The sequence below is a fragment of the Drosophila miranda genome, assembly GCF_003369915.1.
Source record: "Drosophila miranda strain MSH22 chromosome Y unlocalized genomic scaffold, D.miranda_PacBio2.1 Contig_Y3_pilon, whole genome shotgun sequence".
Taxonomy (NCBI): domain Eukaryota; kingdom Metazoa; phylum Arthropoda; class Insecta; order Diptera; family Drosophilidae; genus Drosophila; species Drosophila miranda.
The window spans coordinates 3,998,249-4,022,292 of NW_022881625.1; the positions used below are offsets into that span (position 1 = coordinate 3,998,249).

The 24,044-nt window shown below is 51.6% G+C and overlaps 1 protein-coding gene across 1 annotated transcript in view; it reads right to left on the reverse strand.

The window, feature by feature from the left end:
• LOC117194616 overlaps positions 1-24,044 on the reverse strand; it is a 27,445-nt gene continuing 3,401 nt past the window's right edge. Inside the window, exons 4-11 of the mRNA XM_033399144.1 lie at positions 2,584-2,600; positions 2,186-2,466; positions 1,223-1,600; positions 1,000-1,169; positions 743-919; positions 528-674; positions 193-456; positions 1-103 (exon numbers count right to left, since the gene is read on the reverse strand). Coding sequence (XP_033255035.1) covers positions 1-103; positions 193-456; positions 528-674; positions 743-919; positions 1,000-1,169; positions 1,223-1,600; positions 2,186-2,466; positions 2,584-2,600 — 1,537 coding nt within the window. The remainder of the gene's footprint in view (positions 104-192; positions 457-527; positions 675-742; positions 920-999; positions 1,170-1,222; positions 1,601-2,185; positions 2,467-2,583; positions 2,601-24,044) is intronic.

Sequence of the window (24,044 nt, forward strand, 5' to 3'; positions counted from 1 at the left end):
TCAGTAGACAATGAGCAGGTTGTTCTCATTGAAGCCGGCGGAGTGTCCGGCGTTGCGTACAATGAAACAGGATCCATCGAAGTGCATGCGCTTCTCATTGCGACTACAAAGGACAGAACAGAACGGAAGTTAGCAGAGCAGGATTATGGGCGAGGGGGAGGGGGAGGTTGAGAGCGTCTGTTTGACACTCACCGAACAAACAGATGCGAGGTCTTGCCCAGAGAGGCAGTGCAATGGATGCCAGGTGTGGTCAAAGTGGCCGATCCATTGCCGGGACTGGTGCGAATCAAGCACTTGTTGTCCACACGAGTGACCTTCACCAGGCCATCGGCTGCCTGGGTGATGCGAAATCCGTTTATGTCATAGATCTCAGTGCCATCCTCGGTACAGGTGTACGCTGAATTGGCAATCACGTCATGGGCTTCAGCCATATAAGAGGGACCATGGCGCGAGTCGCTGCGAGAAGTTCGGGAATTAAATCGAAATTAGCCAAATAAGAAGCGATGCAATTGGCCGGGGGGACTCACTCATAGAACACTGCCAGGGTGTAGTCCTTGGTCAGATCGGTGAAAGTGTCGGTTGTGGTGCGCGTCCCGGCTGTGTCCACCAGGTAGATGAGAGCGCACGCCTCGCTGGTGAAGCTCACACCCTTGTACCACATCTTGGCATAGCGACTGTAATGGGAAGATAATTCAAAGGATTCAAAAGATGCCACGTTGGGGTAAGGGCCATTCCCACTCACACAAAGTTATTGCCCTTCATGCTGTCGTAGGTGACTATTTCGACTTTAGCGCCGCTCTGCAAGATGCGTCCATTGGGGTGGATCAAAGCCGAGTTGCTGCAGTTGCGTGATAGAGCAACTGCCAGCATGCTGCGCTGATTGAGCACGCGCACCGCCTTGTCCAGAGTCATGTCAATGCTGCCCCATGCAAAGAAAGGTATTAACATTAGGGGTCGGTCTTAAAGAAGAGCCAAGGGGCTGGGGGCGTCCACACTCACCGCACGCCATCGCGGAGGCGCAACTGGATGGTGCCGTTCGTCATGGCAATGGGTCCAGAGCCGGGACATGCCGGCGGTGTGTGGTTCTCGAGCGCGAAGTTGCGTGTGCTGCTCACGCGTGCCAAGGCGTATGGTGGAGGGGGCATTGGAGACGGCAACTGTTGGGAATTCTGAGATTGAGCATAGAATCGGCTAGATTTACAGATATGCAGGAGCCTCTTACCAGGCAGTAGTTCTGCTCGTTGTCGAAGCCATAGGTGGGCGTGGCATTGTAGCGCCCTGTGAGTGCCTTGCCGTTGTGCGGTATTTTGCCAGCGTCTATTTCCTGCATATTCCCTGGCCCGTACTGGGGAGGGTTGGAAATGTGTATGCCCGGCAGTTGGACGTATGGACGGGCCGACTGACTGCCGACGGGGTAATTGGCGCACTCCTTGGAAATGCCGCTGGTGATGGTGTTGGTGCCAACGGTGGCGCTGCTAGCGAGACTGGAGCTGCTGCCGCGATCCATGTGGCCCACGGAGTCCGTGCCGGAGGACAGCGAGATGTTGCTCATGCGTTGGGACAGCCGGCCCACAGTCATGCCGACACGCAAGCTTGCTTGCTAAGGGAGGGGGGGATGAGAAGGCGAGTGGTAGTAGCGGAAGTTAGATCCGGAAGGAAATGAAGAGGTGAGGAAGTGAAAGTGCCAGAAAATAATTGAATACCGGCAGGAGAGAAAACGACAGATACGAGATAAAGTGTCAGCAGCGCAGCAATCGAATGACTTTGCAACTGTTGCTAACATTCTGTTAACGCATGCATATACATACATACATATATGTACTTACATACGTGTGTGCGTTTTTCCCAATTTGCATTTGATTTTTATAGAAATTAACCAAACTATTTTGAATAGTATTAGAAGAGAAGAGAAGAGGGGGGGAATAGAGAAGGAAAATTCGAATATTAAAGTCGGAAAGTAAGAGAGCAATGGTGGAAAAGAGCGAGACGGAAAATAAGAAGGTCTGAAATAACAGGAGAGGGCAATGAGGTGATGTGGCAATGCTGCTGTTGCCGAGCTGTTAAGTCTGCGGCGGCTGTTAACTCGCTGTTGATACCCTGCTAGCGCGATGATGCGGCAGTTTTGTAAAACAAAATGTCTGAAAATTGAAGAAACTTTCACGTTATTGCTTGGAATTTCACTTACCGGCGATGGGTTGTTGGTGTAGACGGAGCGCTGGCGCACCCCGTTGGGCGGCTTGGTGGGCGAGCGCAAGATGTTGTTGATTTTGTCGTTCATCTGAGCACGCGACAAGAAGTCCTCGGCATTGAAGATCCCTACACGGGCGCCCTTCGGGCTGCTTACTTGCGAGACCGGCTCCTGCTGGGAAGTCTCGCAGTCCGATGACTGGCACTGCGCCTCCTTGGTGCTGACCTTGGGCTCAACGGACTTCGGCTCGGTGACCACTTTGATTTGGCAACTTTTTTCTTCTCGCTCTTTCTTTTCGTCAAGTGAGTTCACAAAACCGGCGTTTCTGTGTGCGTGCGTGTGTTCGTGTGTGCGGCAAATGCGAAATTTTTCACTTTAAATATGTGTGAACTAACTTGAGAACACGCGCGTGCTAAATACAGTTTTAGAAGATTTTGTTCGACACTTCTCACTACGACTCTGAGAGGAATTTTAATTTTTATATTTAATTTTCCACTTTACATGAGCTCCGCTCGCTGGCACAATTTTCGAAAGGATGACTGCTCGGATTTTCACACTGAAAGTCGTCGCCTGCTCAAACCGGAATTCAAAGTGAAAAGCAGAGCTGTCTCCCGATTATAATCGGAGCGATATTCAGGGCTGCATTTCAATGTTGTATGGATGTAGATCAGATATTAATTACTGTACATTTTCGTATTATTAATGGTACTCCGTGGCTTGAGTCTTGAGCTTCACAAAAAAATGGTTTACCAAATTACCAAATGGTTAAATGGTAAAATGTTTAATTCGTACACTGCTCATTTTCACCTTGTTCGATCCTTTCGGATTCCTGTAAAGAAAATTTACCAAATACAATTCGTTCACAGACTTGCATTAAGGCGCCGCACTGACGCTGATCTATCCACAAGCCTGGAAAAAAGTATTGACCCGTCATCGTTTTGGCCCAAAGTAGCTTCATTCTGGTCATGGCTATTTGTGGAATACTTCTGGCAGTCTTAATTTAATTTGGATCTCTTCCATAAACTGCGTGCACTGCAACTCTCTCTTCCCTAACTCCTCTCAAATCTGATTTCCTATAGATTATTAATCGGTACTTTGTATCGTTGCACAACTAGAAATGGATTTAAGTCAGCTTGAATGCATTTCCGTCGGCCTAATCCTATTTCACGCTTTTAGAGTCGGACAAATGAAGTTTGCCAGCATCAAAGTCAAGCAAAATCGAATTAAGCAATAGGCGCCGCTCCCAACAGCATCAAGCAGAAGCTTTAAAGCATATTAGAAAATTGAAAAGTCAGCCAAAAGAGTTGCACTTGGCCATGTAAAAGTACTGTGCTGTGTGCTCGACGTGAGGGTACACACTTGTGTCCTGGAATTTGCATGCAAAATATAATAGTGCTAGGTGCCCATTTATGTATGTACAAGCTAAGATCTCTATAGCGGACACATGGTTCCAGTTATTTAATCCGTACTATCCATATAGTGTAAGTAGCGAATGTGTACAGCTTTTGTTAGATGTTTGGTTCTACCCAAATTGCCGGATATGTGCGGATAATGCTGGGGGCTGTTGACAAATTAGCCAAAATTTAGAATTTGGCAGGCCCTGAAGGACGCCCGTCCGCGCTTGTGGCAATGAAAATTAGCTGAGACATCGCACGTCTGGTGTGTGGGGGAGTGTTATTGTTTTGCCACCTTGTAGTCTTGATCGTAGAGAACTATTGTCGAACGGTTCAGTTCAGTAGGCAACCCTGAACTTCTTGAGAATCGATTGACAACTATATCCCCTCGCCTGCTCACATGATTGATGCTGGCTTTCACTTTTTCGGCTAGAGCGCATTGACTTCCCCTGCATTTGGCCATCGCTGCCCACGCAGCATGGCACAGCGAATATTCGCCTAAAAATTCTATCTCATTTTGCTTGTGACATATTTGAAATTTATTTTCGGTGCTGATGCTGCCACCCCGATGCTGTTGCTGTTGCTGTTGCAGCTGCATCTGCACCTCCGCCCACGCCCTGCATTGACTCAGTTTGAGAGTGAAAATAAAAAAGAACAGTTGGCAAATACTGTATTTATAGAAAATGCAATATGCATGGAATCCGAATGAAATACGGAAACTCATTTGTAAAAAGCTACAATGCCTTGACCGGCTCCACCACCTCTTTTGTTGTCACTTACAGCAGCCGCAAGCGAACAAATTGGTTAACCTCCTTTTATTTTTTTCCTTTCCTTTTTTTGGTAGTACGAGTCCATATTTATGGTTCGTAAATATGAATGTGTGATTTTTGTCGAGCCATTACCAATTGGACGGCCATTTACGGCAGGCAAAGGCAGAGAGGAAGCAGAATTGTGGTCTTTTTCTAGTTTGAATTGCTTGTTTATTATTTGCTTGCCACATTTTAATTAACTGGATTTCGTTTCGCAGAACGAATGTGTAACAGTAAGCTTTTGGCAGCGAGCACTGCTCTGAAATATTATATCTATGCTCCAAGGGGATTTCATTTCCACTCGGTCGAATGCGAAATGTGGAAAAACTATTTTCGTCAACCCAAGAAAACTCATGAAAGTGTAAGTGAACTTTGGCGCAGACAAATCCGGCCGAGACGGGATGCACTGGCTGCACAGCTGAAGAGTGTTGCAATCGTTGACGTCATAGCAGTTAAAACAGAGGCGTCATCAGGCGGCAGAAGTAGAAGAGGCACGCAGCCAGATTGATGGGGAACTTGTGGCATAATTGAAATGGTTTTAAAAATCCATTCTTAATGTGTTTCGCCTTCGCTATTAAATCCTTTTCCATTTGCATTAAAAACAATTAGCGCCCGCGACGCCACTTTCCTTTGTTGACAGCGGGTGTGGGAGCGGGGGGAGCGGGGAGCCTTGCCTCCGGTTTGGGAGGGGGAAAATTAATTGATTGTCAAGATGAGGCAGCGGCAACAAATAAATGTGTCTGGTCATTCAGCAGGCGATATTTGTTGCCACACACTCGCATATAGAGTAGATAATGCCGCGTCGTCTGTCAGCTATGAAATTACATTCACACATATCCGTGTACACACACACACGTACAAGTGTACATGGAGCTTCACACACAGCAGCTGATCGCGCCGCCAGACAGGTGATCGCGTAGAGTTGCCACACGGACGGTGCTGCCAGACAGCCCCGATCGACCCAGGGCTGCCAGAGTGTTGGAGAGAGCTGGAGTTGCGCGCCAACGGAGGGAGATTTTAATTTCGAAATTCAAATTCTAAAGTAAACAATAGGAATGGAGGAGGATGAAAAGCTCGCCTTCAGGAAGGGTAGCATGCTCGCCCGATCGCCGGCACCCGAGCCATCTCCATCTCCAGCAGCAGCGGCGCAGAGTCGGGACCTTGACTCTAGGGAGACCCCAAGAGGGTTCGGGACCCAGCCAGCCCGGGAAGTTCCCAGAGGCAAACGCCGCCCAAGAAGAGCAAGGCCCACCAGGAGGCTACCTGCCTTGAGAACCTCTCGGAGCTGGGAAAAATCCTTGATGAGGTTCAGACCAGGATGATGGACAAAAATACGCGCCACATCAACATGGCCACCCAGAGCACTGTTCGTGCGCATGAAGGAGCTGCACTCGGACATCATCGAATCGAGCCAAGAGGCTGCAGCGGGTAGAAGCGCGCTGCAGGAAGGCTCCGACGCCCAAGGCCTGTGCCCGCAATGTTCACAGAGCACGCGGAGCGCAGACAAGGAGCAGCAGACAACGACCGTCTGGAGGAAAGATGCCGCAGCGCAAGCCGAACCGTGGTGTAGACTTAGCCAGCCATCCGTGGCCGAAGGTCCAATGGGGGAGCCGGGAACCCCACCTACGCGCCCAAGGCAGCGAAAAGGAGCTATCGCAACCAAGAGGACCCTTAAAAAGGCGTCGTTGCGGCCACACGGAGACGTGGCGACGACCAGCGCCATGAGGCAGCCCAAGAGCCCCGGAATCCCGGACAGCGAATGGAGCGTGGTGGCCAAGAGGCCGAGAGCAGCACGCCGCGCTCGCCCAGACGCGGTCATAGTTCAGGCCCCCGGGAAGTCGTACAGCGAGGTTCTGGCAATGGTCACCAGACGACACGACAACCAGCTTTCCGACCTGGGAAGCTGCGTCTCCAAGGTACGCCGCACCATAAACGGCAACCTTCTGCTGGAGGTGGCAAAAGATCAGCTTGCCCTTCTCCCTGGGCCAGGCGGTCCTGAAAGGCGGCAAGGTGAGGATCGGCTGGACCATATGTAGGATCCGGGAAAGAGATGGACTCCCAAGGTGCTACCGATGCCTGGAACCCGGGCATATCGCACGGAACTGCAAGAGTACAGTGGACAGGAGTGGCTGCTGCATCAAATGCGGGGAGAAAGGGCACAAAGTTGCCGAATGCAAAAAAGAGCCTGCGTGCTTCATCTGCTCAGCAGCTGGAAAGAAGGAGGTCACGCACCAGGCAGGCACTAAAAACTGCCCAGCCACGCGAAGCGGGGTCGGCAAAACCAGGACGACATGCAGTTGATTCAACTCAACCTGAATCACTGCAGGGCCGCACAGGATCTCCTGACGCAGACGGTGCGCGAGCTTGGCTCTGAGGTGGCACTCCTCAGCGAACCACATAAGGTGGGCAGCAGCAGCGATTGGGCCACGGACCTTACTGGCAAAGCGGCCCTGTGGCTCTGTGGCGTCGATGCGCCGCAATTGCGCGACACCAAGTCGGCAGACGGGTTCGTCCGAGGGTATGTAGGCGGCATATGGTTCTACAGCTGCTACCTGGCACCCAGCCTCTCACTGGAGACTTTCAGCCGCATTATGGACGAGCTGAGCTGCGATCTGCGAGGACGGAACAACGTCGTAGTCGGAGGCGACTTCAACGCCTGGGCCCTGGAATGGGGGTCCTCCCGTACAAACGCCAGAGGCCGCACGGTGTTGGAGGCTTTTGCCTCTCTGGACGTCGTCCTTCTGAACGAAGGGTCCCAACAAACTTTCAGCAGGGCAGGTGTAGGGTCGATCATCGATCTCACCTATGCCAGCAGCACGCTGGCCCGGCACGCCCGATGGAGGATCAGCGACGTATACACTGCCAGCGACCACGAGGCCATACTATGCACCCTGGGCACCCTTGCCCGATCGAGAGGTACCCCGTTCCGGCATGGTAAGGCGTACCGCCAGGACACGCTGAGGGCCCAAGCCTTCGCAAGCGCCCTTGAGAGCTACTCTGCAAACGATGCAGATGGAGCCAACGATATGGCGACCAAATTGGCGGACGCACTTGAAGGCGCCTGCGACCAGAGCCTGCTACCGAGAGGGACGTTCCGGAAGCACAAGGATCCAGTTTTCTGGTGGAGCGAAGCGATTGCGGTTCTCCGTAGCACCTGCCACCGGGCCAGAAGGCTGCTCCAGCGAGCCAGAGGCACACCGCGCTTGGCCCGATGCAGCGAGACCTACAAAGCGGCGAAAGGATCTGAAGACCGCCATAAGGAACAGCAAGAGGGAATGCTTCCTTAAGCTGTGTGATGCCGCCGAAGAGGACCACTGGGGAGGCGCGTACAGGATGGTGGTGAAGAGGCTGAACACGGGCAGCAAAGCTCCAACAGATCCAGAGGCACTGGAGGGTATAGTCAGGGCACTGTTTCCTCGAGGACGGCAGATCCCTAGCTCCCTGCGGTTCGAGCATAGCCCGAGCGACATCTGCGAGGTTACGGAAGCCGAGGTGTTGCAGGCAGGCAGAAACCTGATACCTAGGAAGGCTCCGGGTCCGGATGCGATCCGCAACAGCGCTTTGAAGCTGGCACTTCTTCTACTCCCGAGGGAAGTTGCGGGCCTTTTCAACAAATGCCTCCAGGAGGGGACGTTCCCCGAGAGGTGGAAAAGGCAACGGCTGCTACTATTAACCAAGCCGGGCAAGCCGCCAGGGGTGGCCTCTTCCTACAGGCCCATCTGCCTTCTGGACCCCATGGGAAAAGTCTTCGAAAGGGTGATCGGTGCAAGGCTGAGCGCAGCCATCGAAGCAGCAGGCGGTCTCTCCCAGAACCAACACTGGTTTAGGAAAGGGAGGTCGACGCTGGACGCCATCTTGAGGGTCGTACAAACGGCAGAGGAAGCCATTGCTGGGACTAGGTGGAGAGGCGGAACCAAGTCCTATTGTCTGGTGGTGACACTGGACATAAGGAACGCCTTCAACTCGGCCGACTGGACCCGGACGCTGGAGGCACTGAGGTCCTTCAACATCCCGGGCTACCTACTGAATATAGCGCGCAGCTATTTCAGCAATAGGGTGCTGACAATGGACACATGTCAGGGCTCTAGGGAATACGAAGTCTCAGCCGGAGTCCCGCAGGGCTCCGTTTTGGGACCTCTGCTCTGGAACGCCATGTACGACGGGGTCCTACGGCTCCCGATGCCAGCCAACACTAACCTGGTGGGTTTCGCTGACGACGTCGCAATAGTGGCGGTAGCGAAGGAACTTGCCGCAGTGGAGGAGCTTGCCTACGTCGCCATACAAGCCGTCGAGGCGCGGCTAGCCGCCGCGGGGCTGGATCTGGCGGCCCAAAAAACGGAGGCGGGCCTAATATCCAGCCGTAAAGTGGTCGAGACCGCCAGAGTGCAGGTTGGTGGGACCGCGATCGAATCGCAGAGGTCCATCAAGTACCTTGGAGTCCTCATCGACACGCGCCTGTCCTTCAAAGAGCATCTAGAATACGTCCACACGAAGGCCGGTGGGACCGCGGGAGAGCTATCCAGGATGCTGCTAAACACCAGAGGGCCAAAGCAGGCAACGAGGAAACTGCTGACGAGCGTCGTGACGTCGCAGATGCTCTACGCCGCAGCGGTGTGGGAGGAGTGGAGGCAACGTACAGACTGTGCGCCATTAGGATCGCGTGCTCGTTCCGGACCATCTCAGACGAAGCCGCGTTAGTCATTGCCGGGCAAGTTACGCTCAGGGAGCTGATAAGGGAGAGGAAGGAGATCCATGATGCCATGACGGACAGTGCAGCCGAGGTACGCTCCAAAGCAGACATTTAGGACGCCGCCAGAAGGATCAGCATAGACAGATGGCAGACTCGATGGGACCACTCACCCAAAGGCCGATGGACCCACACCCTCATCCCAAGCATAGCATGCTGGGTTGAAAGGAAGCACGGCCAGGTGTATTTCTACCTTACCCAGGCACTGAGCGGACATGGCTGCTTCCGCGGCTACCTCAAGCGCTTCGGCCAAGAGACAGAGGACTGGTGCCCCGAGTGTGGCACAGGCATAGAGGAGGACGCTCGCCACGTCCTCTTCGACTGCCACAGGATTGACCTCGAGCGTCAGACATTGGAGACAGCAGCAGGGTCTAGGGTCAGCACCGAGACTCTGGTGCCGCTGATGCTGGCAGACCCGAAGGTGTGGGAAGCGGCCGCGGAGTTCGCCTCTAGCGTGATGCCAACGCTTAGGTCCTTGGAGAGAAGGCGGAAGGAGCAGACGGAGTAGGTGTCCACTCCACTGCGAAGCAATGCTTTGCGTCAGTACCGCAGTCCGCGGGGCCCCTAGTCCCAACATACTCTTGTCCGTTAAATTAAGTTAAATATAAATTGTATAGTATATATTATAGAGCAAATAAATAAGTATATGAATATTAAAAAAAAAAAAAAAAAAAAAAGTGTACATGGGAGAAGATCTTGCGGATTGGCACGCGTCGCCTGGCTAAAAGCCTCGGCTTGACTTCCATCAATATTTTGGCATTCCTGGCATTTTCCTCATTCCTCATCGAATCATCGCGCAGGGCTCGTGAAATTTGAGTGACTGTGTTGTTTACACATCTCAAGTAAATCCGAGCCCGCGGCGACATCATCCTCGAGTGAATCATGGGGATTTCCTGGAAGCAATTGTCGCCTCCGCTGTGGCTTACCCAAGAGGAACACACAGTCCGAGGGGGATCTATGGCTGGTCGGCTGGTTGGTCGGATTGGTCTGCGGTCTATGTCTGCCGTGCCGGCCTCTTGACGTCATCTGCAGTCTCGGTACTTGCCAAAAACCCCATCTAACCGGCCCTTTCCCCGCGCTGAGGTGTGCTAAGCACTCGGCCAGAGGGTGTACGTGGGGGGGAGCTGATGCAAAACTTTCGAAAGATTTAATGTATGCTGGCGCGGTGCCCGCGGTGTCGGGCCACATTTCACGCTTCATTTGCCAGCGACGGGCAAACCAAACGGACAGAGGGACGGACGGATGCCGGCGGTGACGTTGTCGTGTCGGGTTTGATTTTGATAAAATAGGCCAAAGTGCTCATCAATAATCATTTCTGTAAAAATCCGTGAGCAAAGCAATTATTTTTACAAAATGAACGCCCGCTCCACACACCATTCAGGGCAATCCATTTTCTGTGTGTGTGTGCATCCTTCACACATCAAAAATAATAATAATTTGTGGGTAGAAACGTATGTACATATGTTCTGTGGACGTTGACATGCAATGACTGCATCTTTCAAGAGGCGATGCAGTTACTGCACCGTCAAGTGGCCCGTGTGACACCAGCAGAAGGCTGTTACGCGCGGATCCCAGGCAAAACGCAGCCCTCCTCCCGCCAACCGACCGAGGGGCGCTGCCGCATGACGCGCGGTGCGTAGCCGAACCAAACGCGAACATGCAAGAAAGATAGCTATTAGACTGACATTCGAGGAAAATTAGTACTAAACTTACTAAGAAACTAAGCATGCAATCAAAATACAAATACCACTACAGTTACTAATTAATAGAAAGGTGTGTAAGGATTAGTAATTTAACAAGAGGAAGAGAATTAGTGGTGGATATAATATGGTGAGGGAATTATAATCCGAGCATAAGACCCTAAACGGTTCATGCAAGGAATAATTCGATCTACAAAGTGGAAGGAACAACGGTATAAAATTTCTAGTCAGTCTAATAGGAATCGTGAAGTTTATGCGGCTCAACAGATCAGGGCTGTCTATGTCACCCCTGATCAAGTTGTGCATAAATATCACACCAAGCATTTTTCTACGGTTAACTAAGGATGGGAGGTTTACTAATAGTAGTCTACTAGAGTAAGATGGGAGTCTTACACCCGCATCCCAGTTAAGGCCCCGCAGAGCAAAGAGTAAAAAGTTTTTCTGTACCGATTCTATACGGTCCTGGTGTACTTTGTACTGAGGGCACCATACACAGGAGCCGTATTCTAAGATCGGACGAACAAGCGAGGTATAGAGAGTCTTTGTTATATAGGGGTCGTCAAATTCCTTTGACCACCTCTTTATAAACCCAAGCACGCCCATGGCCTTATTTACCATGGTAGAAATGTGTTCGGAAAACTTTAACTTGGGGTCTAACATAACACCCAGATCATCCACCAGGGTAATTCTCTCAAGAGAACCACCAAATAGGCTGTAGGGAGCCAACAAAGGGCTAGAACGATGAAATGTCATAACTTTGCATTTCGAGGCATTAAGGTGTAACAAGTTTGCACAACACCATGACTGAAAGTTATTGAGATCGGATTGCAAGCGAGAATGAAATGAAATGTCCTTGTACTGGACACAGAGTTTAACATCATCCGCATACATAAGTACTCGAGAGTATGTTAATACTGAAGGTAAGTCATTAATAAAGAGTGTGAAGAGTAAGGGGCCTAGATGGCTGCCTTGTGGTACTCCCGAAGAAACCTTTACTGGTAAAGAGAGGGAGTTTTTGAAGAGGACTCTTTGAGACCTAGAACAAAGATAGCTAGAAATCCATCTCAGGAGGTTGGGCGGAAACCCTAAAAGGTCAAGTTTATGCGCTAAAAGGGAATGGTTTACAGAGTCGAATGCTTTACGTTAAGTCTTTAAGTTACATTGAAAGCCTTTAATAATGAAAGAGGTAAACTCTAACAAGTTCGTGGTGGTTGATCGCCGCCTTATAAATCCATGCTGAGTTGGAGATATAAGTGACTTGCAGAGATGTTGCAAGTGCGGAGTTAAAACATTCTCAAACATTTTAGGAATAGCGGATAACTTTGCTATACCTCTATAATTTTTTGCATCAGACTTGTTACCTTTTTTATGGAGAGGAATTATAAACGATTCCTTCCAGATCGGGGGGAAGCAAGAAGAATCAATGGACAGGGTGAATAGTTTAAGCAAAGGTCCACACAGAGCCTCGGCGCAGTACCTGAGTAAACAACCTGGAACCCCGTCTGTACCCGGTGAAAACACCGGCTTAACTAGTCGAAGGTCATGAAGTAGGGAACATTCATTTAACAAGGGACTAAAAATGCCGTTCGACCTCGGTAAACCGTATGGGTACGGATGACCAGAGTAGCTTTCCTCAGAATAGGTGGTTTGGAAGAATTGGGCAAAAAGATCGGCAAGTGCCTGATCATTATTTGCTGACGTATTACAAAATGATAGCGAGGATGGGTGTGCGGACGTTCTACGCTTACTGTTTACGAAGCTGTAAAACTGTTTAGGGTCCCGAGAAAAACGTATCCTGCATCGAGATAGGTAGTTCTTATAGCATTGAGCATTAAGAACTGAAAAGTTTGACCGAGCTAATACATAGCGAGAGTGAGAAGTAGGAGAACCCACTTCTTGAAATTTTTTATAAAGTCTTGATTTTAAGTTTTTTAGACTGGATAACTCTTTGGTAAACCAAGGGGGTTTTCCAGATCTAGTCGGACAAGAAAGCGGGACACAAGAATCGAAAAATGTGCCAAGAGCATTGTAAAAAATGTTTGTGCCTTTTATGATATCAGTGCACAAGTACAAAGCGGACCAATCAAAATCCCTAATGAGGTTATTAAGCTTCGCAAACTCGGCTTTACGAAAGCAGCGGACACGTTCGGGCAGCCTACTCGACCGATCCAATACAGTTGGTCCTATATCTACCGACACCTCGAAAGTAGGGTGGTAGGCGTCTTCAGGTATAGTGAGCGGAAGGGCTCGGGCTAACAACACTATGGTCGGATCCGATACAAAGCACAGATCAAGCAATCGACCCAAGGAATTTTTCACATGGTTGACTTGAGACAGGGATAGGTCAAGCAAGCCGTCAACAAAGTCATGTCGTGACATGGGCACTAGGATACTAGACTCGTTTACCGAAGACCAAACAGTTCCTGGCAAGTTGAAGTCACCAAGAACTATCATACGATCTTTATCAGATAGCGAGGAAGAAACAGCGGTTAAAGCGGACAAGTGCTGCTCATAAATTGAAATATCCGAAGAAGGTGGGATATACGAGCAAGTAATGAATATAGCGAAAGCGGGAAGAATCAGTTTTACACACAGGAATTCCAGTTCCTGTTGAACTTGGACTGTGAAGTGTTCCGACGTGAAGTAAGAGTCCACTGCAATTGGACCCCCCCCCTGCACGTCGAGACGAACGGTCCTTTCTAAAAGTTGTGTACCGACCTGCCAAAACCTCGGAACTAAGAATGTCCGGCTTTAACCAGGTTTCAGTAAACACAATAACGTGGGAAGCAAATGCAACACTATCCCGGAAAAGAATGCTGAGCTTACTACGCAAGCCTCTTACATTCTGATAGGTTACTAAAAGAGAAGTTAGTTTTTTAGAAAGGTGGAAGCAAGACGGGAAGTTGAGGAAGAGGAAGTTGAGGTTGAGGGTGGCACACTGGAAAGATTTGGAAGGGATATGGGGGCCTATTCTTCTTCTTAGCCTTAAACTCCTTCACCACCAAATGCTCCGGCAAAAATTTGGCGGAGCAAATGGTGTCAAATTGAGTTGGGGAGATGCTTATCTTAAACGAGGCTATCTCCCTGGCATAAGAGAAGTTAAATTTCTCCACCTTTAAACCCACGGCTTTTATTTTGCTTTGAATAAAAGCAATTACATCATTAGATGTGAGGTCATATGTATTGGTGGTGTATATGTATTTACATCGGATGTACGAATGTATGAAGTATATGTATCCATATAGAACTCTATTCGTGGCTATCTTTTCGAAGAATTTCCCTGAATTTAATTACTTTCCTTATTTAATTCAATGCTTCAATTATTTAATTACCATTTCCTCCGTCGAAATGAGACCACGAATTTGATTTCATATTTTATTCATTGATAAAGTGCGGCAAAACACGAAAATTCAAGTGCAAATTTTGCAACAATGCCTATGAAAATTATTCAAAACCATTCCCATTCGCGACTAGTCCCCGTCTCCAACTCAACCCTGCTTTGCATCTTTTGTTATACGCTCTCCTTCGACTAGGCGACAACTCTGGTCCCAGTGAGCCGCTATTCAGTTCACTGGAATCGTCCACCACTCCACTGCTCTCGTCACAGTGGCGCCAAGCGGCGGGTCATCCATCCAGGTGGAGAGTGGTGGATGTGACATACTTAAGAAACGCTCGAGTTTCGGGCGGAAGTAATTTTTATTTTTACTCTGCAAATATTGACTTGATCCCAATTGCGAGTCACCCAAAGAAATGTTGAAAGCATTCCTCCAGTCGGCGGTCCCGCTGAGGTGCCACGATGTGGGTGGGGTGGGGCGTGTAGGTGCAGGCGATGCTCACTTGACAGTTGGCCACCACAGCGGGCCATAAACAATGGAGGCCCCCAGAAATGGGTGGCCACGGCTGTGGTTCACTTTGTTCTTAATTACCGCCAGCCAGCTCCCTTTGCGCTCTCAGGGAATTTCTTCAAAGAAAACCAGAAAGAAAGACTACCTCCTGAACACACTTTGACATTCATATGGTGTGTGAAAAGAGTTTTCTTGGATTACCATACAAGATATTTGCGGTGTGGATTTGTATCCAGCAAAAGGCGACATTTAATGAAGCAGACTCTGCCCTTGATGCTCATTCGTTGAAAAACAACGAAACGAAAGCGAAAGGCATAGCAGCGTCATGACCTCGTTCAATATTCTCTATGTCTCTCTCACTCTCTCTCTCCCTCTCTTGCAGCACTCGAATGCTATGTTTGCACCTAATAGGACGGCTACAGTGATGACTCCTGTGTAAGGAACGCCAGTGCCGTCAAGGTTCTCAACTGTCACAAGAAGAAGCTGTTATAGGCGCCCCTGAGGCTGAGATGGCGGGGCGCGCTGGACTGCTGTCGCGAAAAATGGGGGAGCCGGGCACATAGCGGTCAGGCTGCAAACGACACGAAACAAGAGAAACGTTTTCCCATAATTACAGTTCAAATCGAGTTGCATTCAGAGGAAGGGAAACAAGAGTTCTTTATCGTAAACCCAATTAGATACGTTCTATACGTGTGTGTGTAAGGTGGCATCATTCGCGTGATGCTCGCATTCAACTGCGGCGGGTCGTGGTACTGCTAGAGGGGTGGCTGCCCGACCTTGACCGGCCAGGTCCCATTCGTTCCCGCGAGCCAGTGGGTGTCGGTTCCCTTCGTCCTGCAGCGTGGACGCCAGGCTTTGAGCGTCGCGTATTATCGTCTCGTGCTCGTCGGTGTCCGTGGTCGCGTTGTCGTCGTCGATGGCAGCCCCATAACTCTCGAACCAATGGCGATTCAGGGCGGCGACGTCGTTATTGGGCGCCGAGCGGACACCTGCGGTTGCGAAGCGGCCATCGGGCTCTACTTCCTCTTCGGCGTCGGTCCCCGGGCCCTGGGTTTGTTGGTCGATCCACCCTTGGATGGCTGCCGCGCGGCGGCACCATGGCATCCTGTCCTGTTGTCGAAGTGTCGCCTCTCCGACCCGCCTCAGCTGGGCTTGACGGGAGGCGGATGGCCCATTGGGGTCGACGATCCAGCCGCGAGTCCGGTGTGTCGTTGGTTCGTCGGCAGGTGCCGGGACTTCAGGCTGCTGGTCTCCGCTAGGGTGTCCCGTCGTATCACCATTTGCCCCTAGGGGCCGAGTTTGCCTTCCGTCTCTTAGACGCTTCATGTCTTCAGTCGATTCTAGGGAGAAAATGCCTGTCGGTTAGAACCTGCCTGTCTTAACTAGAAGTACTAATACCCTCCCCCTATCCTGCTTGAGCGGTGCGAGTAAGAAGATGTTTACATTGGGTGTAGTACTTATCTAATCCCATAAGGGGATGTATACGTAGCTTACGGTTTCGTGGGTCGCGCCCCTTACGGGGCGAGGACGTGACGGTAGCGCGCTACCGCAAGTGGCCCTTGCGAAGTCGGCAGGTCATTCAGGTCTCTCCAACGTCGTTGGGTTCTCCTCGGGGTGGTCCACTCCGTGGAACGCCTTTAAGTCGGCTAAACTCGCAGTTTTCCTTCGTTTGCCTTGATGAACCTGTAGTCGAGGTTCACGGTAACTGGGTTAGTCGAGTCTGATCTTCGAAAAGGGTTGCGTTGTCGACCGACCGCGGCATCGGCTAACGGGGCGAGTTGATAATTCGTTGGGGGGTGAGGTGCGAGTTGGTCTACCTTGACCCGCCCATGTCCTTCGGGGCCGTGGTCTTCCAGGCGTAGCGGGCCGTGGTGTAGAGCGATGCTGGTTTCCCGTGGGGTCGTTCGCTCTGATTGAGCCGCACTGCTGTGCATTTCTGATTTGGCTCGCGTCGATCGTGTTATAATTTAAGCGCCGCCGGGTCCGTCTCGGTCGGGGCTTAGATGCGTTGTCCTTGTATTGCTGCTAGGTCTGGCGTGGTCGAGGCTTCTATGCGTTGTCCTTGTATTGCTGCTGAGTCTGGCGTGGTCGAAACTTAGAAACGTTGTCCTCAGGTTACTGCTGGTTCTGGCGTGGTCGTGGCTTAGCTCCGTTGTCTTGGTAGGGATACTCTGGGTGGTTTTCGAGGCAGATGGACTGGCCCTGGGTGTGTCCAGCGGTGTCGCAGTCGTCTCCGTCGAATCCTCGTTTCTCTGGGTGTTCTTCGAGGCGGACGGACTGGCCCTGGGTGTGTCCAGCGGTGTCGCAGTCGTCTCCGTCGAATCTTCGTTGCTCTGGGTGTTCTTCGAGGCGGACGGACTGGCCCTGGGTGTGTCCAGCAGTGTCGCAGTCGTCTCCGTCGAATCTTCGTTGTTGGTTCTGGCGCGGTCGTATCGAATCGTGGGTTGGGTTCGGGTGGCGTTGCTGGGTCTGGCGTGTTCGAGATCCTGATGCGTTGTCGTGGGTCTGGCTGGGTCTGGCGTGGTTGGGATTCGGGTGCGTTGTCACTGGTACATTGCTGGGTCTGGCGTGGTTGGGATTCTGGTGCGTTGTCACTGGTACGTTGCTGGGTCTGCCGTGGTTGGGATTCTGGTGCGTTGTCTTCGTCCGGTGGGTCGCCGTTGGATTGGTCGAGTGGGTAGGACCAGCGGATGCAGTCGCGGGACTTTCGTCACTAAAAGTAACCATGCGGGGCCGAGTCGAGGATGATGAGGGGATCGGGTTGGTTTCCCGGATCGCCCGCTGGGTCAACTGCAAGTACGCTAGTCCGCATTGTATTATGGCCTGGACGCCGCAAAGGAAATCGAACCCAGTATGATGTCGTCCACTACCATGGGTAGTACTAATAGAATCACCAGCGTTTCCTGTTGATCCAGACGTACCTTGACCGAAACTGCTTGCGTCACCTCCTTTGCTGTACCTTATATTCCTTATATTCCGTGCGTTCCCTCCGGTACTTACTTCATGAGCGATGCGATGACTGACGAACGACCGCGTTGCTCCCGTGTCGAGGGTAGCTGTGAGCGGTACTCCTTCGATGGTTACTAGCGCGGCGATCCTGCCTCCTTCCAAACTTAAGGGATGAGTTACTTCTGGGGGCCCTGGAGGTATGTCTCCGATCGGTTCCCTGACGAGCGGAGACTCCGGCCCGTTTCCCGACTCGGATAGCCTACAGCAGTCGATCGTCCGGATGCCGCGGCGGCCACACTCCCAACAGAATAGCACTCGCCGATTCATGCATGAACTGCTGAAATGACCTTCCGGTCTCCATCCTGGGTCCTTGCCGTCTCGGCGCTCCGGGAGGGCCCGGTGTCGTCTGGAGGAGCATGCTGTGGGGTGGATAATCCGGGTCCTTGGTATGATGGCGTTCTGGCTTTCGTATTTGGGCGGTCGTTAGCTGGGGGGGTTTGTTCGCGGTCCCGCGTTGTCTCGTACGCTACTATCAATTGGGTCAGTTCTCGCAACGTCTCGAACTCATGTGTACGGGTGAACAGTTGGTATTCCGGCCGAAGGTTCTCGTAGATCCTGGGGGTAGGAAGAACTCCAAGAACTCCTTCCGGAACTCGGTCCATGGCTTGCCTTGCATCTGGAACGTCCTAAACCATCCTTCTGCCTTGCCAGTTAGTAGCCCGGAGATGGCTGGCGGCAGTTGTGCTGGGCTTCCGCCATATGAGTCGACCCTTTCTTCCAACCGTTCGATGAAAGCCAGCGCATCCGAGTGTCCGTCGAACTTCAGACCCCAATTGCGCAGCTTATCGGCCAGGGCGGCGAAGGAAATTTCTTCCCTTCCGGGTCGCGAAGTTCCGGCTTCCTCGGGAAGCGGTGCTGGTGGTGATTGTCACCATGTCGCCGGTCAGTCGTGGTTTCAAGCCGGCCAGAGTCGCCGTGAGCTTCGCGCGGGAACTCGGGAATTATGATAGATAGAGGCTGCTCCGCACAGATCCCTTCCTTCCGCTCTCGCTGACTCGGTCCCGGCGACGGGGACGTGTTCCTCGGGCTTCTCGGGCGGGGCGCGCTGTCGAAGACCATTCCGAGCTCTTTGATCCGTTTTTCGATCCCAGTCGGATGCTCACCGCGCGAGATAAAGGCCGAGATCCGGCTGCGCAGTTCGTCCACTGTCCCGGTTTCACCGAGGCCGAATTCGGCGGCGATGGCCTGCAATTCGTCCTTGCGCCGATACGAAATCCACTGTACCCCCATGTCGAAGCACGGTGGTCGAACTGGCACTTCGAGGTCTTTCGCGTTTCCGACGGTAGTATCACGTATTGAGCCTCCGGTAGAATCTTTTCTTAGGTCACGCACTGAATACCGGAGTCCTTGGGGCTAGTCACGGAAGCACGGCGTATGTACGGTTAACACGGTTGTCCAGTGGAGGCGTCCTTGGCGACCTTGCTGCTTGGGGTCCTGGTCGATAGTCCTTGCTATCGTTGTCCTTGGAATTGTCCTTGTGGTCCTGGTCGTGCTGGGTTCGTTGATTTAAGCGTTGGATCTCGTCCCGTGTTGATGGCTGAACGCTGACTGATCACTTTTAAGGCCGGGCGTTTACTCTCCGCTATCGTTTTGTAGGCCGGGCCTTGAATGATCGCGCTGAAGACCGGGCATCGAAAGACTGCTCTGAAGACCGGGTGTTGACTGCTCGCGCTGAGGGCCGGGCATTGACTATCGGCTATTGTTTTGTAGGCCGGGCATTGAATGATCGCGCTGAAGACCGGGCATTGAATGACTGCTCGCGCTGAGGGCCGGGCATTGACTCTTCTCGCTGAGGGCCGGGCGTTGACTATCCTCTTCTGGGTCTGAGTACGAAATATATAGCCGGGCTGGTTGGTCTTCGGAAGGATTCCGACGCTCGCTCGGCCTCTACCGCCCACGACGCGCTGCTCGCCGCGTACATGTCGCACTCTCTCTAGCGATTTCTGCTCAGCTTCGGCTCGGTTCTCTTTCTCTGCCGCCTCGCCGCGGCGCTCTCCTCCTCATGTGGGCGCAGCGGCCACGTGCTGACGCTATTGCTAGGGAGGTTAGGGAAGCCAGCCTCGGCTGTAGGTGAATAATGGGCGACCTCACGTGCGGTTTTTTTACAGAGATATACAGCTATTCTTGTCCTAGTGATTCCGACTGGCCGTGCTTGCGCATGGTACAGTCCCGATTCCCCCTGCTACTCTTTCTTCTGATCGACTGTTCCACTTAGCGCCCCAAAACATAACGGAATCCCGGAGTCCCTGCTCGGGCGCCATCTGTAAGGAAGCGATCCTGGGCTGGGGTACATATCTCAGTCTACTCCAGGGTCGAAATTACAGTAATATTTATAATTTGCCGGGACTCCGTATTTCGGACCGACGATGGGGGACGGGGCAGCAGTCCCGCGGACGGGAGCGATCGTAGCGTGGGACGTGGCAGTTGGTTTCACCGAGAGCACTCCGGATATCGCCGAATAGCGCCTTCAGGACCCCACCGAACTCAGAATCAATACGAAGGTCTTTACTATGCGATAATACCGACAGGTGTCGCCGAGAGTACCTAGGCTACCGCCGGACAGTACTTACGGGACCCTGCCGGCCTGAGAGTTACTACGAAGCGGGAAGGGGGACTTTGCTATGCGGGAATACCGACAAGTATCGCCGAGAGTACCTAGGCTATCGCCGGACGGTACTTACTGGACCCGGTCGGCCTAAGAATTACTACGACGCGGAAGGGGGACTTTGCTATGCGGAAATACCGGCAAGTATCGCCGAGAGTGCCTATGCTATCGCCGGACGGCACTTACGGGACCCTGTCGGCCTAAGAATTACTACGACGCGGAAAGGGGAACTTTGCTGTGCGGGAATACCGACAAGTATCGCCGAGAGTACCTGGGCTATCGCCGGACGGTACTTACGGGACCCTGTCGGCCTAAGAATTACTACGACGCGGAAGGGGAACTTTGCTATGCGGAAATACTGGCAAGTATCGCCGAGAGTGCCTAGGCTATCGCCGGACGGCACTTACGGGACCCTGTCGGCCTAAGAATTACTACGACACGGAAAGGGGAACTTTGCTATGCGGAAATACCGACAAGTATCACCGAAAGTACCTAGGCTATCGCCGGACGGTACTTACGGGACCCTGTCGGCCTAAGAATTACTACGACGCGGAAAGGGGGTTTTCGCTATGCGGAAATACCAACAAGTGTCGCCGAGGGTACCTAGGCTATCGCCGGACGGTACTTACGGGACCCTGTCGGACTAAGAATTACTACGAGGGTCAGGATTATCGACGAGCATCACCGAGAGTGCCTAGGCAATCGCCTGATAGCACTTACGGGACACCGCCGAACTAAGAATTACTACGAGTACGAGAATACCGACGTGTATCGCCGAGAGTGCTTAGGCAATCGCCGGATAGCACTCACGGGACACTATCGGGCTAAACATTACTGCGAAAGTCTTTATCATACAGGGCAGGTATCGCCGAGAGGGCCTAGGCAATCGCCGGACAGCCCCTTCGGAACCCAGGGAACTACGGGGATCAGGCGAGACAGCAACAGGCGTCACCGGGGACGCTTAGACGATCGTCGGATAGCGGCCTCGGGACCCTGCGAGGTCACAAACTACGGGAGGGAATCATGCCGAGGGAACGCCGACAGGTGTCACCGAGAATGCCTAGGCAATCGCCGGACAGCGGCCTCAGGATCCTGTCGGGCTACGAACTACTGGATGGAAGCACGCAGGCTCGGCAAGAGGCGGGAGGAAGGGCAGAGAAGATGAAGCCCCGGGCCTCCAGGTTCCCTAGTGTATATATAGTTGGTGGTCGGGCTATGTTTCTGTTATACTCGTTACATTTCACTTTATTCTCTCTTGGTTCCCTACCTATCGCACCGCTCAGCAGCCCGTATACACGTCTAGAGACTAGCTTACCCCTGAACTCTCACGCTTGTACTCGTCGAAAGCCTCCTCTTCCCCGTGGGTGCAGCGTAGATGCAGGATCTCTTCTCCGTAAGTGTAGTATCGATGCAGGGTCTTCTCCCCGTAAGCGCAGCGTCGATGCCGGATCTTCCCCGTGTCACTGATAGCGTTGGCGTGGATCCGGGCCGCCACGTGTTTTTACTTTTTCCAAGCCACTCGAATTTTTCCGCGAACACGTCCGACTCCTAAGACTGCTCCCAATCGAATTTTTCTCATCCACGTTTTTCTTCTCAAGCCTCAGAACTCTCCCGATCCAGCGCCAGCGTGGGCGGCCAGCGTCGTCATTCTCGCGGCGGCAGAGGGCTGGCGCCGTCGTTCGGCGTCTACGCTGCGCCGGTGACTTTTGCCTCTCCTTTTCGCTGCTGGCGCGTCGTTACTTCGCTTTAGTTTTCCGCGTTTCTCTTCTGCCGTTGCTGCTGTGGGCATACCGTTTCGGCGCTTCGTTGCTGCGTCGACGCTGGCGGCTTATCTTTTCGGCGCTTCTCGTCTTCGGCCGTCGCTGAATTGATGCTGTTGGCTACCGTTTCGGCTCTTGGTGTATTCCCCTCTCTCTCTTTGGCTTCCGCTGCGTTGTTGTTGTTGGGTTTTTTTTCTTGGTGTATTCCTCCCCGTTTCTGTGTCGGTGCCGTTGGAGTTCGATTCTTGGTGTATTCCTCCCCGTTGCTGTGTCGGTGCCGTTGGATTTCGATACTTGGTGTATTCCTCTCCCTCTTTGGCTGCTGCTGCGTCGTTGTCGTTGGGTTTCTGCTTTCTCGGTGTATTCCTCGCCGTTGCTGCGTCGATGCCGTTGGTTTTCGGTTCTTGGTGTATTCCCCTCTCTCTTTGGCTGCTGCTGCGTCGTTGTTGTTGGGTTTGGTTCTGAAGTGGCGTCCGCCGTGATCACTTGTAGTAGTAACATGTGCGGCAGCGGAAATGTATTGCTTCTAAAATGTAGTTATGTTTCGCGAGACCTAAAGAATGCTTTAAGAAACCTATCACCTAGCGACGGATTCTTAGAAAACTCTCTCTATAGCTTTTTATACCCGATACTCAAAATGAGTATTGGGGTATATTAGATTTGTGGTGAAAATGGATGTGTGTAACGTCCAGAAGGAATCGTTTCCGACCCCATAAAGTATATATATGCTTGATCAGCATCAATAGCCGAGTCGATTGAGCCCTGTCTGTCTGTCCGTCCGTCCGTCTGTCCGTCCCCTTCAGCGCCTAGTGCTCAAAGACTATAAGAGCTAGAGCAACGATGTTTTGGATCCAGACTTCTGTGATATGTCCCTGCTACAAAAATATTTCAAAACTTCGCCCCGCCCACTTCCGCCCCCACAAAGGACGAAAATCTGTGGCATCCACAATTTTAAAGATATGAGAAAACCAAAAACGCAGAATCGTAGAGAATGACTATATCTTTTAGACTGCAGAATCTGAATTGGATCGTATTATTATTATAGCCAGCATCAAGAAAACAATTTCATTTTTTCTCGCCCTGTCTCTCTCTAACACACACGTAGCATTTTATACCCGATACTCAAAATGAGTATTGGGGTATATTAGATTTGTGGTAAAAGTGGATGTGTGTAACGTCCAGAAGGAATCGTTTCCGACCCCATAAAGTATATATATTCTTGATCAGCATCAATAGCCGAGTCGATTGAGCCCTGTCTGTCTGTCCGTCTGTCCGTCCGTCCGTCTGTCCGTCCCCTTCAGCGCCTAGTGCTTAAAGACTATAAGAGCGAGAGCAACGATGTTTTGGATCCAGACTTCTGTGATATGTCACTGCTACAAAAATATTTCAAAACTTCGCCCCGCCCATTTCCGCCCCACAAAGAACGAAAATCTGTGGCATCCACATTTTTAAAGATACGATAAAACCAAAAACGCAGAATCGTAGAGGATGACTATATGTTTTAGAATGTAAGATCTCAACCAGATCGTATAATTATTATAGCCAGAATCAAGAAAACAATTTCATTCTTTCTCGCTCTGTCTCTCTCTAACACACAGGTTTCATGGTCGGCTTTGCCAATTGCAAAATATGAGTTCAAGGATCTCAGAACCTATAAGAGCCAGAGCAATCAACTTTGGTATCCACACTCCTGTGATATCGGACCTTGACCGTTTCGTGGCCAAATTTCGCCACACCCCCTTCCGCCACCGCAAAGGACGAAAATCTGGGGCATCCACAAATCTCAGAGACTATTAAGGCTAGAGTAACCAAATTTGGTATCCGCACTTCTGTTAGATCTCACTATAAAACGTATATCTCAGAATTTCGCCCCACCCCCTTCCGCCCCCACAAAGGACGAAAATCTGTTGCATCCACAATATTGCACATTCGAGAAAACTAAAAACGCAGAATCATAGATAATGACCATATCTATCAGATTGCTGAA